At 48.0% G+C, this 21,112-nt stretch overlaps 1 protein-coding gene across 8 annotated transcripts in view; it reads right to left on the reverse strand.

Moving 5' to 3' along the window:
• PAICS (phosphoribosylaminoimidazole carboxylase and phosphoribosylaminoimidazolesuccinocarboxamide synthase) overlaps window positions 1-19,400 on the reverse strand; it is a 124,576-nt gene extending 105,176 nt beyond the window's left edge. For 2 of the 8 annotated variants that reach the window (XM_063920874.1, XM_063920873.1), the window contains exons 1-3: window positions 18,962-19,400; window positions 9,888-10,334; window positions 6,400-6,471 (exon numbers count right to left, since the gene is read on the reverse strand). In XM_063920874.1, coding sequence (XP_063776944.1) covers window positions 6,400-6,471; window positions 9,888-10,334; window positions 18,962-19,352 — 910 coding nt within the window. In that variant the 5' untranslated portion in view covers window positions 19,353-19,400. The remainder of the gene's footprint in view (window positions 1-6,399; window positions 6,472-9,887; window positions 10,335-18,961) is intronic. The other 6 variants (XM_063920876.1, XM_063920875.1, XM_063920880.1 and 3 more) reach the window with 4 other exon arrangements.
• Window positions 19,401-21,112: the final 1,712 nt, after the last annotated feature.

A 21,112-nucleotide genomic window follows, 5' to 3' on the forward strand; every position in this document is an offset into this window, starting at 1 on the left:
AGTGCATCAGGGTGGGCGCCTTGTGGAGCCCAGTGTACCTCGCAGAAAGAGTTTTAACAAAGGTAAGTTCTTACCATAAAACTCGTTTTCTGCTGCGGGGTACACTGTGCTCCACAAGGAATGGACAATGGGGATGTCCTAAAGCAGTTCCTTATGGGAGGGGACGCACTGTAGCGGGCACAAGAACCCGGCGTCCAAAGGAAGCATCCTGGGAAGCGGCAGTATCGAAGGCATAGAACCTTATGAACGTGTTCACAGAGGACCACGTAGCCGCCTTGCACAACTGTTCAAGGGTCGCACCACGTTGGGCCGCCCAAGAAGGTCCAACAGACCGAGTAGAATGGGCCTTAATGTGATCAGGAGCAGAGAGACCAGCCTTCACATAAGCATGTGCAATCACCATTCTAATCCATCTGGCCAGAGTTTGCTTGTGAGCAGGCCAGCCACGTTTGTAAAACCCAAACACAACAAAAAGAGAATCAGATTTCCTAATAGGAGCAGTTCTCTTCACATAGATACGGAGAGCCCGTACCACATCCAAAGACCGCTCTTTGGGAGACAGATCAGGAGAAACAAGTGCCGGAACTACAATCTCCTGATTAAGGTGGAACGAAGAAACCCCCTTAGGTAGATAGCCGGGAGGAGTCCTAAGAACCGCCCGGTCAAGGTGAAATATCAGATATGGGGAACTACAGGACAAGGCACCCAAATCCGACACTCTTCTAGCTGAAGCAATAGCCAGCAGAAACACCACCTTAAGGGAAATCCACTTAAGGTCAGCTGAATAAAGAGGTTCAAACGGAGACTCTTGTAACGCCTCCAAAACCACAGACAAGTCCCAAGGAGCCACAGGCGGGACATAGGGAGGTTGGATACGCAACACGCCCTGAGTAAAGGTATGCACATCAGGTAAGGTCGCAATTTTTCTCTAAAACCACACCGACAAGGCAGATATTTGAACCTTGAGGGAGGCCAGACGCAGGCCTAAGTCCAGGCCCTGCTGAAGAAAAGCCAACAACTTGGCTATACTAAACTTGGAAGCGTCATAATCGTTAGATGCGCACCAAACAAAGTAAGAATGCCAGACCCTATAGTAAATCCGAGCCGAAGCCGGTTTCCGGGCCCGCAACATAGTTTGAATGACCGCCTCAGAAAACCCTTTAGCCCTTAAGACGGAAGCTTCAAGAGCCACGCCGTCAAAGACAGCCGGGCTAGGTCCTGGTAGACACAGGGGCCCTGAACGAGGAGGTCTGGGCGTTGTGGAAGTAGAATTGGACGCTCCGACGATAGGCCTTGCAGGTCTGAGAACCAGTGCCGTCTGGGCCACGCCGGAGCTACGAGAAGCAGAATTCCTTTTTCTTGCTTGAACTTCCGAATTACCCTGGGCAGGAGTGACACCGGAGGGAACACGTACGGCAGCCGAAACCTCCACGGTACCGCCAGCGCATCCACGAATGCTGCTTGAGGATCCCTTGTCCTTGCGCCGAAGACCGGAACCTTGCGATTGTGTCGAGACGCCATCAGATCTACGTCTGGAAGGCACCACCTTTCCACTAGGAGTTAAAACACTTCTGGATGGAGGCCCCACTCGCCGGCATGCACGTCCTGACGACTGAGAAAGTCCGCTTCCCAATTCAGGACTCCCGGAATGAATATTGCCGATATAGCCGGTAGATGGCGTTCTGCCCACTGTAGAATCCGTGAGACTTCCTTCATTGCTAGGCGGCTTCCAGTGCCGCCTTGATGATTTATGTAAGCCACTGTGGTGGCGTTGTCCAACTGTACTTGAACAGGACAGTTCTGAATTAAATGCTGGGCTAGGTTCAAGGCATTGAAGACCGCCCGCAACTCCAGAATATTGATCGAGAGGAGGGACTCCTCCTTGGTCCACCGCCCCTGAAGGGAGTGTTGCTCCAGCACCGCGCCCCAACCTCTTAGACTGGCATCTGTCGTCAACAGGACCCAGTCGGATATCCAGAACGGACGGCCCCTGCACTGTTGTTGGTCCTGGAGCCACCAGAGCAGCGACAGACGGATCTCCGGAGTCAATGAGATCATTTGAGACCTATTCCGGTGAGGCAGGCCGTCCCATTTGGCTAGAATCAGCCTCTCTAGAGGGTGAGAGTAAAATTGAGCGTACTCCACCATGTCGAATGCTGACATCATGAGGTCCAGCACCTGCATCGCCGAATGTATCGACACTTGCGGACGAGATAGGAAGCAACGAATCCTGTCCTGAAGTTTCAGGACTTTCTCCTGAGACAGGAACAACCGCTGGTTGTGAATGTCCAATAGTGCTCCCAGATGCACCATGCTCTGAGCAGGGATCAGGGATGACTTCTTCCAGTTGATGAGCCACCCGTGGGCTTGCAGAAACCGGACCGTCACATCTAGATGACGCAGGAGAAGTTCTGGGGAATTTGCCAGGATTAACAAGTCATCCAAATACGGCAGTATCCTGACCCCTTGACGGCGGAGTACCACCGTCATCACCGCCATGACTTTTGTAAAGACTCGCGGAGCCGTTGTTAAACCAAAAGGTAACGCCCGAAACTGGTAATGGCAGTTGCCAATCGCAAATCTCAGGTATTGCTGATGAGACACTGCTATAGGAATATGCAGGTAAGCATCCTGTATATCCAGGGAGACCATGAAGTCCCCAGGCCAGAACTATAGAGCGAAGGGTTTCCATCCGGAACTTGGAAACCTTCAAACACCTGTTCAATGCCTTGAGGTTGAGAATGGGCCGGGAGGACCCATTTGGTTTCGGGACTAGAAACAGCGGAGAATTGTACCCCCGGCCCCTCTGCGCAAGAGGCACCTGTACTACGACTCCTGTATCCAGGAGGGTCTGTACCACCAAATGTAGAGTGTTTGCCTTTGTCTTGTCCAATGGGACATCTGTCTGGCAAAATCGATGAGGGGGTCGGTTTTTGAAGGCTATGGCGTAACCTCGAGTGACGACTTCCCGTACCCAGGCATCTGAAGTGGTCTTCAACCATTCCTGGGTATACCCTAGAAGCCGGCCCCCCACCCTGGGATCCCCCAGAGGGATGCCCGTCCCGTCATGCGGCAGACTTATCTGTCTTGGAAGCTGGCTGACGGGCCGCCCAGGCTCTTTTGGGCTTAGGCTTACTAGGTTTGGAAGTGCGGGCCTGCTTGTTGTACGCCTGACCTTTTGCTTTACCTGAAGGACGAAAGGGGTGAAAAGAAGTACTTTTAGCCTTCGACACAGAAGGAGCAGTACTTGGCAGACAGGCAGTTTTGGCAGTAGCCAAGTCAGCCACAATCTTATTTAAATCCTCCCCAAACAGAATATCTCCCTTAAAAGGGAGTACCTCCAGGGTTTTTCTAGAGTCCAGATACACAGACCAGGATCTCAGCCACAATATCCGGCGAGCCAGGACTGACGTAGTAGAGGCCTTGGCTGCCAGGATACCGGCATCAGAAGCCGCCTCTTTAATATAACGAGAAGCTGTGACAATATAAGACAAGCATTGACTAGCATGGTCAGAGGAGATTTCAGCATCCAACTCCAAGGCCCATGCTTCAATGGCCTCTGCAGCCCAAGTAGCTGCAATAGTGGGCCTTTGTGCAGCACCCGTGAGGGTGTAAATCGCTTTCAGACAACCCTCCACACGTTTATCCGTAGGCTCTTTTAGAGACGTGACGGTGGTGACCGGTAGAGCTGAGGAAACCACCATCCTAGCCACATGCGAGTCCACTGGACAGCTCCGGCGCGAGGGGATAGCGAGCCAGCATCTTCTTTTGAGGCACAAACTTCGTACCCGGGTTTTCCCAGGGTCCTTGACGTATATATCAATTAGGTGGTCAGAGTGAGGTAAAACTTGTTTAATCACCTTCTGACGCTTGAACCTATCTGGTTTTTTAGGAGGAACGGATGGCTCGGGATCATCCGTAATCTGTAAAATTAACTTAATAGCCTCCAAAAGATCAGGAACATCCACATGTGAACCACCCTCCCCATCAGCCGTATCTGAGTCAGAACCTGTGGGGTCAGTGTAAGTGCCGTCTTCATCCGACGAGGTGTCAGTGACAGCAGTGGATTGTGAGGAGACAAGCGCTCGCTTAGAGGACCACTTTGACGTAGGCGAGCGACGGTCAGACTTTTTAGTAGTCAGGGACTGGTTCAACTTCTTTATTTGAGCAGATAAATCGTCCGCCCACGGCGGGTTAGCTGCAGGGACCACAAACAGTTGCACCGGCATTGGGGGTCCCATAGGGGGTGTTAGTTTATGAAGTAGCGTATGCAGAAGCGTGGAAAAAGCGGCCCACGGCGGGTCATTATTTGCCCCCGTTGCCACCGTCCCACTGGGGGGCAAGGAGCCCCCAGAACCAGAGCCCAAAGCTGCTATATTCTCCTCATAGGTATCTGCGGCTTCAGCAACACCGGCAGTGTGTTCAGCCCCAGAACAGTTACCCTCAGAAGTAGACATGATATAACTTGCAGTATCAGGTAACACAGTACAATTTGTCAGCAGCACAATACCTCTAGCTCAAACCCCTGTGCAGTATAGTCAGCACCAGCATAGATAAAGGAGAGATATGGTGACTAAATCAGAGAAAAATACGTAATACAGTATGGGGTATATGCAATTGCGGTCGAATTCCCGAAAATGTCGAAAAACGGGACATTTTCGCCCCAAAAAAAATAAAAAAATAAATCGACAATGCAACTTTTTGAAATTCGACATTTCTGCAATGGTACAAATGCGGCAATTCGACAAAAGTATATTCAATTGAAGATTGTAAATTCGACAACAGTGCTTTTAGACAGTAAATTCGTCATTTTCAATCCGCCACACTTTGCTGGCGGAATCTAATAAAAAAATTTAAAAACATGGGTTTTTTTGTGTTTTTTTTATTGGTAATAGCATATCTATTTATATTAGAAGGGATTAGGTACTTGGTTTGTCTATTTTGGAGGCACAAGTATTATTTATATATTTTAAAAATATATATATATATATATTTTTTTTTAAATGGAATGGTAAAAATCAGAAGAAAAAAAAATGCGTGGGGTCCCCCCTCCTAAGCATAACCAGCCTCGGGCTCTTCGAGCCGGCCTGGTTCTAAAAATCCGGGGGAAAAACTGACATGGGATCCCCCGTATTTTTAAAACCAGCACCGGGCTCTGCGCCTGGTGCAAAAAATACGGGGGACAAAACGCGTAGGGGTCCCCCGTATTTTTTATACCAGCATCGGGCTCCACTAGCTGGAAAGATAATGCCACAGCCGGGGGTCACTTTTATACAGCGCCCTGCGGCCGTGGCATTAAATATGCAACTAGTCACCCCTGGCCGGGGTACCCTGGAGGAGTGGGGACCCCTTCAATCAAGGGGTCCCCCCCCTCCAGCCACCCAAGGGCCAGGGGTGAAGCCCGAGGCTGTCCCCCCATCCAAGGGCTGCGTATGGGGGGCTGATAGCCTTGTGAAAATTTAAAGAATATTGTTTTTTCCAGTAGTACTACAAGTCCCAGCAAGCCTCCCCCGCAAGCTGGTACTTGGAGAACCACAAGTACCAGCATGCGGGAGAAAAAACGGGCCCGCTGGTACCTGTAGTTCTACTGGAAAAAAAATATCCAAATAAAAACAGGACACGCACACCGTGAGAGTAAAACTTTATTTCACACATGTCGACACACACATACTTACCTATGTTCACACGCCGACCTCTGTCCACTTGTCCAAGTAGAATCCACGGTGTACCTGAAAATAAAATTATACTTACCTCAATCCAGTGTCCTGTGGTCTTTTATTATAATCCTCGTACTTGGCACAAAAAAAAAACCGAACACCCGGACCAGGCGGACTGAAAGGAATCCCATGTTTACACATGGGACCCCTTTCCCCGAATGCAGAGACCCTACCCGTGACTGCTGTCACAGAAAGGTCTCTTCAGCCAATCAGGAAGCGCCACTTCGTGGCACTCTCCTGATTGGCTGTATGCGCGTCTGCTGGCAGACAGCGCATCGCACAGCTCCCTCCATTAGTTTCAATGGTGGGAACTTTGCGGTCAGCGGGTGACCTCACCGCTGACCGCAAAGTTCCCACCATTGAATATAATGGTAAGGTTTTGCGATGCGCTGTATGACAGCTCAGACGCGCATAGCCAATCAGCAGAGTGCCACGACGTTGCGCTCGCTGATTGGCTGAAGGGACCCTCTGTGACAGCAGTCACGTGGGGTCCCGGCATTCGTGAAAAGGTCACCATTCCCAAAGGTCATGTGCGGTCACCATTCCCAACTGCATCCAAGTCAGAACCAGGTCCTCTATATTCCCGATCACATGGATACACATACTGTACTCATTTTTGTCTGTAGAACAGTTGACATATACTGTCTTGCAATATACTTTAGTACTTGATGAAGTGTTTTACCTGGTAAGGCTACCCATCGCCTAACAAGCTGAGGCTTCTCTGCGGCTGAATGCAATCTCATAGATCGGTCACCTGATAAAAGAAACATAACACTTATACAGGAACTGGTTTACATTGGCCTAAAATTCTATCCACCCATCACCCTACATAAGCAATGTAAGATTATGCAGTGATACATTCCTCAATTTTAGCAACTAAACTCCATACCTTTATTATTTATATAGAAAACATGAAAGTTCACTGCATTGTTCTTTGTGACTCTGACTTTCTACCCCAGTCTCATTAAACAGTAGGGATTATGCCAAGTACAGTTATGGCCCATACACACGGTGAGATTTGGGCTATGCCCGATTCTCACTATGCGACAGGGGCTAGGTCGGCATCGCAAGCACATAATGAGTGTGCTTGCGATACTGACTATGTGCGATTTTGGCTAAGTGTCAATTTTGACTATCTCTTCTATAGAGATAGTCAAAATTGACTTGCCTGCACAGTCTATCTATTCTTGCAATGCCGACCGCGTGGGACCACGCATCGGCATCGAATCGGGATCGCAAAGTGACTTTCACCTTGCGATCTGCACTAACTTTTCTTATGATTTTGACTATATAGTCAACATCGTAAGAAAAAATCTCACCGTGTGTACACACCATTACACCAGATTTAGCCAAAGCCACTTCCTAAATCTTTAGGGCACGGTCATAACGCTGCACTCTAACGTAGAATAAAAATAAAATCACCCTACCCTCAGTCTAGCCACAGGGGGCTTTTCCATGCTGCCATTTTTCATAAGGTTTGTGTCTTATAGGCCCAGCAGAAACCTGGGGGCTGTGTGAAACTGTGGAGGGGGTTGTGTGCTGAAGTTATGAAGATTGTAGCATTTTACTGGACCTCCCACAGCGAATAAAGCAGTAAAAAAAAAAAAAAAATATATATATATATATATATATATATATATATATATATATATAGATATATATATATAGATATAGATATATATATATATATATATATATATTTATAATGGTATAGTGATGGAAATGAAGGAGCTGTTGCAGCTTGCAGGTCCTGGGGTTACACTAACGGGTAGGACTTGGACCAAGCAACTGGAAATGCAGCTTGGAGCAGGTCTGATGCACAGCAATAAATAAGTGAATAAAATGCAAATCAGATCATATCGCTGTGATGTCATTGCCTTGCCTCAGGGTACAGATCCAGTAATCTGCAGTCTGTACAGACCATTAAAAAAATAATAATAATAACTATATTCTAAATATAATTGAACATAGATATAGTCAGTAGTGGTTTGTTGAAATCAGAGGCGTCACTGGTACTGGTGACACCTGGTGCGGCACCACACGCGCGACCAAAAGGGGACAGTGGCCTATCACGGAGGCGGGGTGGCATCACATGTAATCCTTACAGTGGGCATGTAGCCCACTAGCTAGAAAAGGGGCGTGGCTTCACAGAAAGCCCCCCCTGATTTCATCACTCCGGAAGGTGTGCCCAGCATCTCACGGAGATGCTGGCTGCCCCCGGAGACTGGCCTGTATGCAGTGTCGGCTCTTCCGCTATGACAAGAGCCAGGTACAGCAGGAGAATGTTACACTGCGGCACCTGGCTCCTGTTTCTGTGGAGAAGCCGGCATTTTGGCGTCACCCCCTCCGATGGTGACACCTGGGTGCAGGCGGCATCCCCCACACTCCCCTTCCGACGCCAGTGGTTGAAATCTGCTTTCCTAGTTTGTACTGTATATCACGAATGTAGGCTTATAGAGCATCTTGAATCCTATTTGGAGAAAGAGCGCTATATAAAATTATTGTTTTTATAGTGTCAAGAAAATATTTGTGGTTTAAACAGTACACATATAAAGCTTAAGGTGCATACACACGGAGCGATATAACTGAGCGATTTTGACTATATTGTCAAAATCGCTCAGAAAGTTAGTGCATATCTCTCCATGTGTACACAGCCAGCGATAGCAATGCGCGTCCCCGCCAGGTCGCTATCGCTGCTAAAAATAGACTGTGCAGGCAAGTCAATTTTGGCTATGTCGCTGTAAAAGAAAAAGCATACCCTTGCTTGAATGAGTTAGCCAAAATCGCCCATAGCCAAAATCGCTGGTAAAGTTAGTCAAAAATCGCTGGAAAAGTTAGTCAAAATCTCCCACTGCCAGTTCAACGGAAATTGCTCAGTCAAAATCTCTCATAGTCAAAATCTCTCCGTGTGTATGCACCTTTAGAATGTGTACAGTCACACGGCGTAGCTTGGGAGCAAAGAAGTACAACGCCTCACCACATGGACAGCTCTATGTAAAACTAGCTGCAGTACCCGGATCCACTTGGGTGGAAGTCGTGGTAACAGAAGTTGGTAAATAGGGTTTTAGGATTTTGGTGATATATAGGGTGAGGTGGAGGGTGCTGGAAAAATGTGTTATGCGGCACTGTACTGTCACAACCAAGTGAAGGTTTTCTCCTAGGCATTGTAAAATCTTAACAAACATGAACCACTTAAAAAAATAAATTTATAGCTCTTTGACCTGAAATTTATAGTCCAAAGAAGTACTACTTAACAAATGCTTACCTACGGATAAGTCACAGTACACATGCTGCAATGTTCTGATTGGTCGCTATTGAGGTGCGTACGCCTGTCGTTGACTACTTGCCAAGATCAGTGCAGGGGAGCCCTCCCCACAGAGCCCCGCCCACAGCATCATGACGACCGATCGTGACAATGCTTAGCTTAAAACATGTCTGGGAAAATTACCTATACAATGGTGAAAACTGCATCGCAATTGGTTCAGTGGTTTCGTAATTTATCACAATTAGACTAACAAACAAAGAAACAGCAAAAGGCCCTTAAGCCGGCGCTGGCTGTCTTTCCAATAATTAAAACAACTATGGATGTTTGAAAAACACTTGTATTTATTAACTGACACTAATTAGCGAATAAAAACATGAATAATATATAAAATTCACAATCATATAAAATTATAGGGCATATATGGAGCTAAGAAAAAATTCAAATGTGCTGCTAATGAGTGTCCACTGAGGATCCCGGACTAGAACAAAGAAACAGACATTCTCATTTCTAAAGGAGTGTACACGGCGAGATATTTCTTTGCGATTTTTACTATATAGTCAAAATCGCAAAGAAAGTTAGTGCAGATCGCAAGGTGAAAGTCACCTTGCGATCCCGATGCGCAGTCAGTATCGCAAACCTAGATAGTCAAAATTGACTTGCCGGGCACAGTCTTGTAGAAAAGATAGTCAAAACTGACACTTAGCCAAAATCGGACAAAGCCAGTATCACAAGCAGTCATTATATGCTTGCGATACCGACCTAGTCCCTGTCGCATAGTCAGAATCGGGCATAGCCCGAATCTCACCGTGTGGATAGATAGATAGATAGATAGATAGATAGATAGATAGATAGATAGATAGATAGATAGATAGATAGATAGATAGATAGATAGATAGATGACTCACCTGCTGGACAGTCTGCAGGAACCTCAGAAGGAGCAGCCCTTGTGCATGACAGGTGTGACGGTTTATCAGTGTGAGTCTTTCTGTGCCCGGCTGGTTTGCTGGATAGAATAGTCTCCAGCTCATTGAAATATTTCATGGTCTTACTCTTGTTTCCTGACTCATGAGCTTTCTTCACAACGACATACTCATGCTTGAGGTTCTTATACTTAGTCCTGCACTGCCTCCAGTCTCTGTCTATACCAGACTGTTGCAGAAGCCTGGCAATGTGTTCAAATATCCTCTGGTTCCGGACGGTTCCTTTCAGCTGCCCTCTAATGTTCTTATCAGACCAAATGTTAATGAGCGCTCGGGTTTCCCTGGTAGTCCAGTGTTTGCCTCCCTCGTTACACACAGGTGGGATAAGCAGAGGATTAGTAGTACCTCCATGTTTCTGATGACCTAACATAGCTAGAAGAGAAGAACAACGATCGCTCTGTGACAACAGAACTCCATATCAAATATACAGTATGCTGCATTATACAAGTATCACTTATTTTAGTGAACAGCTGGCTTTGCTATTATGACATATGTACTACAAGATACAAGGGGAGCTTGCTGAAAATATTTGGTTTCATTATATGCCCTCAGGTTATATGAAATAATAAGATTTTACTCACCGGTAAATCTATTTCTCGTAGTCCGTAGTGGATGCTGGGGACTCCGTAAGGACCATGGGGAATAGACGGGCTCCGCAGGAGACTGGGCACTCTAAGAAAGAATTAGTACTAATGGTGTGCACTGGCTCCTCCCTCTATGCCCCTCCTCCAGACCTCAGTTAAGGAAACTGTGCCCGGAAGAGCTGACATTACAAGGAAAGGATTTTGGAATCCAGGGTAAGACTCATACCAGCCACACCAATCACACCGTACAACTCGTGATAACACATCCAGTTAACAGTATGAACAACAAACGAGCATCACTCAACGGATGCCACATAATAGAACCCTTTATTAAGCAATAACTATATACACATATTGCAGAAAATCCGCACTTGGGACGGGCGCCCAGCAGCCACTACGGACTACGAGAAATAGATTTACCGGTGAGTAAAATCTTATTTTCTCTAACGTCCTAGTGGATGCTGGGGACTCCGTAAGGACCATGGGGATTATACCAAAGCTCCCAAACGGGCGGGAGAGTGCGGATGACTCTGCAGCACCGAATGGGCAAACACAAGGTCCTCCTCAGCCAGGGTATCAAACTTGTAGAATTTTGCAAAGGAGTTTGAACCCGACCAAGTAGCAGCTCGGCAAAGCTGTAAAGCCGAGACCCCTCGGGCAGCCGCCCAAGAAGAGCCCACTTTCCTTGTGGAATGGGCTTTTACGGATTTTGGATGCGGCAAGCCAGCCGCAGAATGAGCCTGCTGGATCGTGTCACAAATCCAGCGAGCAATAGTCTGCTTTGAAGCAGGAGCACCCAGCTTGTTGGATGCATACAGGATAAACAGCGAGTCAGTTTTTCTGACTCCAGCCGTTCTGGCTACATAAATCTTCAAAGCCCTGACTACATCACGCAACTTGGAATCTTCCAAGTCACGAGTAGCCACAGGCACCACAATAGGTTGGTTCAAATGAAAAGATGACACCACCTTCGGCAGAAACTGCGGACGAGTCCATAATTCTGCCCTGTCCATATGGAAAACCAGATAGGGGCTTTTACATGACAAAGCCGCCAATTCTGACACACGCCTAGCCGAAGCTAAGGCCAATAGCATGACCACTTTCCATGTGAGATACTTTAGCTCCATGGTCTTAAGTGGCTCAAACCAGTGGGATTTCAGGAAACCCAACACCACGTTGAGATCCCAAGGTGCCACTGGTGGCACAAAAGGGGGATGAATATGTAGCACTCCCTTAACAAACGTCTGAACCTCAGGAAGAGAAGCCAGTTCTTTTTGAAAGAAAATGGATCGGGCTGAACTCTGGACCTTTATAGACCCCAATTTTAAGCCCATAGTCACTCCTGACTGTAGGAAGTGCAGGAACCGGCCCAGCTGGAATTCCTCTGTAGGGGCCTTCCTGGCCTCACACCAAGCAACATATTTTCACCATATACGGTGATAGTGCTTTGCTGTCACGTCCTTCCTAGCCTTTATTAGCGTAGGAATAACTTCATCCGGAATGCCTTTTTCCGCTAGGATCCGGCGTTCAACCGCCATGCCGTCAAACGCAGCCGCGGTAAGTCTTGGAACAGACAGGGTCCCTGTTGCAACATGTCCTGTCTGAGAGGCAGAGGCCATGGGTCCTCTGTGAGCATTTCTTGCAGTTCCGGGTACCAAGTCCTACTTGGCCAATCGGGAACAATGAGTATTGTTCTCACTCCCCTTTTTCTTACGATTCTCAGCACCTTGGGTATGAGAGGAAGAGGAGGAAACACATAGACCGACTGGAACACCCATGGTGTTACTAGTGCGTCCACAGCTATCGCCTGAGGGTCCCTTGACCTGGCGCAATAACTTTTTAGCTTTTTGTTGAGGCGGGACGCCATCATGTCCACCTGTGGCAGTTCCCATCGATTTGCAATCTGCGTGAAGACTTCTTGATGAAGTCCCCACTCTCCCGGGTGGAGGTCGTGCCTGCTGAGGAAGTCGGCTTCCCAGTTGTCCACTCCCGGAATGAACACTGCTGACAGTGCTTGCACGTGATTCTCCGCCCAACGAAGAATCCTGGTGGCTTCCGCCATTGCCACCCTGCTTCTTGTGCCGCCCTGGCGGTTTACATGGGCCACTGCGGTGATGTTGTCTGACTGAATAAGCACCGGTTGGTTTCGAAGCAGAGGCTCCGCTTGACTCAGGGCGTTGTATATGGCCCTTAGTTCCAGGATATTGATGTGCAGACAAGCCTCCTGACTTGACCACAGCCCTTGGAAGTTTCTTCCCTGAGTGACTGCCCCCCATCCTCGGAGGCTTGCATCCGTGGTCACCAGGACCCAGTCCTGTATGCCGAACCTGCGGCCCTCGAGAAGGTGAGCACTCTGCAGCCACCACAGAAGAGACACCCTGGCCCTGGTGGATAGGGTGATCAGCCGATGCATCTGAAGATGCGATCCGGACCACTTGTCCAACAGATCCCACTGAAAGATCCTCGCATGGAACCTGCCGAAGGGAATGGCTTCGTATGACGCCACCATCTTTCCCAGGACTCGCGTGCAGTGATGCACCGACACCGGTTTTGGTTTTAGGTGGTCTCTGACGAGAGTCAGGAGCTCCTGAGCCTACTCCGCCGGGAGAAACACCTTCTTCTGGTCTGTGTCCAGAATCATGCCCAGGAAGGGCAGACGCGTCGTTGGAATCAGCTGCGACTTTGGAATATTCAGAATCCAGCCGTGCTGTTGCAACACTTCCTGAGAGTGTGCTACGCTGATCAGCAACTGCTCCCTGGACCTCGCCTTTATGAGGAGATCGTCCAAGTATGGGATAATTGTAACTCCTTGCTTTCGAAGGAGCACCATCATTTCCGCCATTACCTTGGTAAATATTCTCGGTGCCGTGGACAGGCCAAACGGCAACGTCTGGAATTGGTAATGACAGTCCTGTACCACAAACCTGAGGTACTCCTGATGAGGTGGATAAATGGGGACATGCAAGTAAGCATCCTTGATGTCCAGAGACACCATAAAATCCCCCTCTTCCAGGCTTGCAATGACCGCTCTGAGCGATTCCATTTTGAACTTGAATTTCTTCAGATAAATGTTCAGGGATTTTAAATTCAAAATGGGTCTGACCGATCCGTCCGGTTCCGGTACCACAAACATTGTGGAATAGTTACCTCTTCCCTGTTGAAGGAGGGGAACCTTTACCACCACCTGCTGGAGATATAACTTGTGAATTGCCGCTAACACTACCTCCCTTTCCCTGGGGGAATCTGGCAGGGCCGATTTTAGGTAACGGTGAGGGGGCATCACTTCGAATTCCAGCTTGTATCCCTGAGACACAATCTGTATAGCCCAGGGATCCACCTGTGAACAAACCCACTGGTGGCTGAAATTTCGGAGACGCGCCCTCACCGCTCCCGGCTCCACCTGTGGAGCCCCAGCGTCATGCGGTGGATTTAGTGGAAGCCGGGGAGGACTTCTGTTCCTGGGAACTAGCTGTATGGTGCAGCTTCTTTCCTCTACCCCTGCCTCTGGCAAGAAAGGATGCACCTCTGACTTTCTTGCTTTTTTGTGAACGAAAGGACTGCATTTGGTAATACGGTGCTTTCTTAGGCTGTGAGGGAATATATGGCAAAAAATTTGACTTCCCAGCCGTAGCTGTGGAAACTAGGTCCGAGAGACCGTCCCCAAACAATTCCTCACCCTTATAAGGTAAAACCTCCATGTGTTTTTTTAGAGTCGGCATCACCTGTCCATTGCCGAGTCCACAGGACCCTTCTGGCAGAAATCGACATTGCGTTTATTCTAGAGCCCAGTAGGCAAATGTCCCTCTGGGCATCCCTCATATATAGGACAGCGTCTTTGATATGCCCCAGGGTCAGTAAAATAGTCTCCCTGTCCAGGGTATCTATTTCCTCAGACAGAGTATCTGTCCATGCTGCTACAGCACTACACATCCAGGCCGAAGCAATTGCTGGCCTCAGTAGAGTACCGGAATGTGCATAAACAGACTTCAGGATACCTTCCTGCTTCCTATCCGCAGGATCCTTTAGGGCGGCCGTATCCTGTGACGGCAGGGCCACCTTCTTTGATAAGCGCGTCAACGCTTTGTCTACCCTAGGGGAGGATTCCCAGCGTAACCTGTCCGTTGGCGGGAAAGGATACGCCATAAGTAATCTTTTGGAAATCAGCACTTTCCTATCAGGAGAATTCCACTATTTTTCACATAATTCATTTAATTCATGTGAAGGGGGAAAAGTCACCTCTTGCTTTTTCTCCCCAAACATATAAACCCTCGTCAGGGACAGGGTTTTCCTCTGATATATGCAACACATCCTTCATTGCTATAATCATGTAGCGGATGGCTTTAGCCATTTTAGGCTGCAATTTTGCCTCATCGCCATCGACACTGGAATCAGAATCCGTGTCGATATCTGTGTCAACAATTTGGGATAGTGGGCGCTTTTGAGACCCTGCCGGCCTCTGAGCTGTAGGATCAGGCATGGGTTGAGACCCTGACTGTCCCAAGGCTTCAGCTTTATCCAACCTTTTATGCAAGGAGTTTACATTATCATTTAACACCTTCCACATATCCATCCAATCAGGTGTCGGCGCCGTCGGCGGAGACACCACATTCATCTGCACCTGTTCTGCCTCCACGTAGCCTTCCTCGTCAAACATGTCGACACAATCGTACCGACACACCGCACACACACAGGGGATGCTCTAATTGAGGACAGGACCCCCACAAGGCCTTTTGGGGAGACAGAGAGAGAGTATGCCAGCACACACCCCAGCGCTATATAACCCAGGGATTACACAGTAACTTAGTGTTTACCCAGTAGCTGCTGTATGACTGATTTATGCGCCTAAATTTATGTGCTCCCCCTCTCTTTTTACCCTCTTTCTACCTGGAGACTGCAGGGGAGAGCCTGGGGAGTTTCCTCTCAGCGGAGCTGTGGAGAGAAAATGGCGCTGGTGAGTGCTGAGGAAGAAGCCCCGCCCCCTCATCGGCGGGCTTCTGTCCCGCTTTCTGTGTAAAAATAATGGCGGGGGCTCATACATATATACAGTGCCCAGCTGTATATATGTGACTTTTGCCAAGAGGTATCATAATTGCTGCCCAGGGCGCCCCCCCCTGCGCCCTGCACCCTACAGTGACCGGAGTGTGTGGGTAGTGTGGGAGCAATGGCGCACAGCTGCAGTGCTGTGCACTACCTCATGTGAAGACAGGAGTCTTCTGCCGCCGATTTTGATGTCTTCTTGTTTCTGCCGGCTTCTGTCTTCTGGCTCTGCGAGGGGAACGGCGGCGCGGCCCAGGGAACGGACGACCAAGGTTAAGATCCTGTGTTCGAACCCTCTGGAGCTAATGGTGTCCAGTAGCCTAAGAAGCGCAACCTAGCCGCAGTTAGTAGGTTTGCTTCTCTCCCCTCAGTCCCACGTAGCAGAGAGTCTGTTGCCAGCAGAAGCTCTCTGAAAATAAAAAAACCTAACTAAAATACTTTCTTATCAGCAAGCTCAGGAGAGCTCACTAAAAAGCACCCGCTCTGTCCGGGCACAGATTCTAACTGAGGTCTGGAGGAGGGGCATAGAGGGAGGAGCCAGTGCACACCATTAGTACTAATTCTTTCTTAGAGTGCCCAGTCTCCTGCGGAGCCCGTCTATTCCCCATGGTCCTTACGGAGTCCCCAGCATCCACTAGGACGTTAGAGAAAATTAAATTAGAACTTTCATGGAACTGTATAAAAGTCATAATGCTGGTCTAATGTATCCGGTTTCAGCTGCTGCCATTGACAAAGCTATGCTTTCATGAATGACGGCTTCATATGGGACCAGTTGCTATACTGTAGTTCATTTTCTGAATTTGAATGCTTTGTAACATTGGATTTTCATTGGAGCACGATTGACATAGTAACATAGTAATTGAGGTTGAATAGAGGCAAAATGCCCATCGTGTTCAACCTGTATTAAGTTGAGTTGGTTATAATGTACCTGATGAAGTAATGTTTTATGACTAGTTAACAACTATAAAAGTCATGTCACACCCGGATTAACAATGTCAATATTATAAATGTTATAACCTTGGATATCATTTTCAATCAGAAATGTATCCAATCCTTTTTTAAATGCATTTACAGAGTCCACCATTACCACCTTCCCTGGCAGGGAATTCCAAAGCCTTATTGCCCTAACAGTGAAGAACCCTTTCCTCCGTTGCGTACGGAATTTTCTCTCCTCCATCCTCAGCGAGCGTCCGCGTGTCCTAAACAGTGTTCTTTTAATAAATAATTCCTCTGATAACTCTTTGTAATGCCCCTTTACATATTTGAAGACATTAATAATGTCTCCTCTTAGGCGCCTCTTTTCTAGTGTATACATACAGTATTCAACCTAGTAAGCCTCTCTGCGTAATGCAGTCCCTCTAGCCCTTTAAATCAATTTAGTAGCTCGTCTTTGAACTCTTTCGAGTTCACCAATATCTTTTTTATACAGTGGTGCCCAAAACTGAACACAATATTCCAGGTGCGGACGTAACAATGATTTGTACAGCTGCAGGATTACATTCTCGTCCCTTGTCTCAAATCCCCGTTTTATGCACGCTAGCACCTTACTTGCCTTCTTTACTGCGCTTTGACATTGTGTACGGTTACTAAGCCTATGAGCATCCCAAAATCTCGTTCCATGCTGCAGCCATTTGGGGGCAGGGAATGGACTGCGGCAGCCTGAAACAGGGGCGTGTCTGCTCAGTTTTCTGGGTTTAATGAGGCCAGGGAGGGTCACTCAGATGACAGATGTTCCAGTAGGTGAACCAGTGATGTGTCTTTGGATGCAGCAACGGATCAGAGAAGCTAGTGCAGTGGCAAACGCAGGATTTCTAGAGGGGGATTTCCAAATGTAATCCACAATCTCCCACTCTGCGGAACATTGGAGCAAGTGTGGAGTTTGGGGAAGTGGTAGAAGAATCTACAGTAGTACCTACCCTGGAACTTAATGTACAAATTGGTCTTTCTATACACTGGATACTGTATGGAATACAGTTTTAATATTTAACACTATAGATGCTCTGTATCAAACATATTTAACTAACATAAATAAAATAAGTGGTCAGGAAAAGGTTAAACATCCCATAATGCATTAATACACAAACATTAGAGAACCAGTAGGAGACAGAACTGCACTTTATAAGCACACATTATTCCACCTCATGGTAAGGCTCCTGTCTCTTCTTCTTGGCAGCTGCTATCTGGTCCAGTGCAGTGACCGAGGACTCAGATCCACACACAGAGCAAACTGGGTAGAAGAAGCTGCTAGCACTGGGCATGTGCAGTAGCTCCACTCTGTCACCTAAACTGCATGTTGTGGCAGCAGCTCTAGTAATCGTATTATATTCTATTGCTATTGTGGTCATAATCTGAGTCACTGGCCAGACAACCGGAAACCCCCCTGTGTTTGGCTATGCAGCGGTGTCCATTTACACAAGATACCTCCTGCGGCACTAGATAGTATTGCACAGCCGTTAAGTACAAGGTCGCAGTGGTCGGCTGTGCAATAGTGTCCATCTCTGAATTAGGCCCCAGGGAGAGAAAGCTTCTTATATCCTAGGGCTGCACAATCATAAACAGGTTTACACACCACGTATAGTAATGTGTAGTTTCTGGGAATTTCTAATAAACTAGACACGAGTGAGACACATATCATTCTCTTATCCCTCCTTAGTGGATAATGGGGCAGATGTATTAAGCCTGGAGAAGTGATAAATGCAAGGTGATAACGCACCAGCCAATCAGCTCCAAAATGTAAATGAACAGTTTCGAGCTGATTGGCTGGTGCGTTATCACCTTGCACTTCTCACTGCTTTAGCGCTGTTTTATCACTTCTCCAGGCTTAATACATCTACCCCTTTGTTTTTTAAAGTGTCAAAAAAAAATCTAAATGTAGGTCAATTTAAAGCCTAAAAGCTGAATGCTGGCCTGCTCTTGCCTAATGTGTAATATGATGTTCCTCTTGCTGTATATTGTTTTATCAATGTCATGCCAGCATTCACTGGCTTTTGTTGAGTTTTGTCCCCCAAATATAACATTATGATTTCTGCACATTGTAATCTGGATTTATAACACGGCTCATGGATGCTGGAATTGGGGTAATTTGAAGCGACAGGGAAATGTTAAGTGCTCTTTAGGAGTTTCTCAGTTTACATTTCCCAAACTACTTTAAACAATCACAACACTTAACCATCTCCTCATGCCTGCGTGCCATGACAGAAATAAGCACTGCATTGTTTTGTGCTGAGCCAGATACAAATACAGATTCGGCTGCAGTACCGCATTCCGCCACTAGCAGCGCTCGCAGTATAAATCAGTTGCAGCTGCAAAGTGTGCTGTTAGTGCTGCACACAGGCTCAGCCCAGGATCCCTCCTTACAATGGGGAAACAGCTTGTTACCTTCCTCCATGGCCGTGACATCACCGCTCGGGTCCACATAGGACGCCCCGGGCTCTGCATTGCTGGCCTCATCTCCTGCTGCTGCCTCCGAGCTCCCCAGTATGGCATGCAGCTCGCCATAGAAGCGCAGCTTGTTCATGTCCCCAGTGCTGTGGCCGCAGTGCATGGCTCTGTACTCGTACTTCAGGTTCTTATACTTTGCCCGGCATTGCTTCCAGTCCCTGTACACCCCTAGCTGCTGCATCCTCCTGGCTATGTACATGAACAGCCCCTTATTCCTCAGGGTGCCCTGCAGCTGCTTCCTAATGCTCCTCTCTGACCACACACTGATCAGGGCGCGGATCTCGTCCTCAGTCCAGTACCTGCCCGCTGCTGCTGCTCCCCTCTCCATGCTGCGGGAAAGGAAGCGCTAGTCCTCAGCTACGGCTCAGTTTCCAGGGGAACTATCCGGCTGCTGCTGCGAACACACGCAGCCGCCTGCGGGGAGTGACTGGAAGCGCAGCCAACCACGCGTGTTCTTCTGCGGGTTATACAGCGGCTCAGAGAGGTCACATGAGCTCCGTGTCTTCTCCAGGGGAGAGATGGTTACATTGGATCTGATTTATTTCCTGTCTGGCGCATTGTATTTCTTACCTGGTGCCTCGTCTGATGCGTCCTGTTTCTTACCAGGAGCATTCTATTTAGGAACTAGTGCATTCTATTTATTTTGCACACATACTCAGTGGTGCCGAGAGAGGGGGGAGAGGGTACAAATTACAGGGGCTCAGGTCTGATGGAGGGGCCCAGTGGGGGCCCTGAGCTCCCTCCTCCTTAACTGGCAGCAGCTGCAGCTCTTCTCCTGAGCCTAGCACACACTGCTGGAGTGTGGCCATAGTGGTGCTTAAAACATACCTCACAACATTCTTCTTTGTTAAAGAGGGACACACGGCAAAGCCGCGCGCGTTCCCGAAAAGGGGTCGTGGCCTATTAAAAGGTGCGTGGCTTCGCAGGAGGGCCCGCGATCGTGAGCCAAGCCCCCGTTTTCATCACTGAGGGGGCATGCCCAGCGCTCTGAGCTGCTGGCATGCCCCCTCTCCTCATGTCTCCACTGAGTAGATGCTGTGCGCAATCGCACAGCGTCTGTTCACCGCTGCAGAGCAGCGAGTGCAGGAGCCTCCCAACAGCCCCCCTTGCCGCGGGACACTGCGGCCCGCGGGTGGGACAGCGTGACAGTCCCCAAAAAACGGGACTGTCCTGCGAAAATTGGGACAGTTGGGAGGTATGCTTATAATACAATTTTGGGGTATTTTTTTCAAAAGGTGCATGACTACGCCTCCTGTGAATAGGCCACGGCCCCTGAAAAGTACCTGGGCCCAGACATACTATCTATCTACATACAGTATACGTGTGTGTGTCTCAATCTATATCTATATATATCATAGCTGGCACTCTGTCCAAAATACTGCGTAATTTCCTGGGTGCCCTTAGTGGGATGACAGGTAGTATAAGCAGAAATACTGTGGCACTCTCAGAATTTACTAATGTAACAATATATTCTGGTGATGACCACTAATGTACAAGTCAACATTTCAGTTTATTTGACTTTAATCATAGTAAGTCCTGAAAGTTGTGTGGCATTTCTGCATATACTATATGTTTGTGTGTGTGTGTGTGTGTGTGTGTGTGTGTGTGTGTGTGTGTGTATACAGTGATTGCACTTACCCACTATAGGGCAGGCATGTCCAAACTGCGGCCCTCCAGCTGTTGTGAAGCTACATATCCCAGCATGCCCTGACACAGTTTTGCTATCAGGGAATGCTAGAGCTGTGTCAGGGCATGCTGGGATGTGTAGTTTCTCAACAGCTGGAGGGCCGCAGTTTGGACATGCCTGCTATAGGGCATCTTTTATATCACAATTACGATGGAGGATCCATTTTCACAAACTAATGGTGTTCCAGGGAATGCGCTCTGTAACCAATGTAGCTTTTATTTGACTGTCCCACCATCCTAATAGTGAACATTTTTGTACCAACTGCTGGGAGGTATGTCATGCTCCTGTGAATCAGAGTCATGCAGCCATGCAACTAACAGGGTGTGGCCACACCCTTTGCAGGGGTGGCCCCAGGAAGTTATTGTACCGGGGCCCAGGATTATGCAGAAAAAAATGAAACT

The sequence above is a fragment of the Pseudophryne corroboree genome, chromosome 1 (assembly GCF_028390025.1).
Source record: "Pseudophryne corroboree isolate aPseCor3 chromosome 1, aPseCor3.hap2, whole genome shotgun sequence".
Classification (NCBI taxonomy): domain Eukaryota; kingdom Metazoa; phylum Chordata; class Amphibia; order Anura; family Myobatrachidae; genus Pseudophryne; species Pseudophryne corroboree.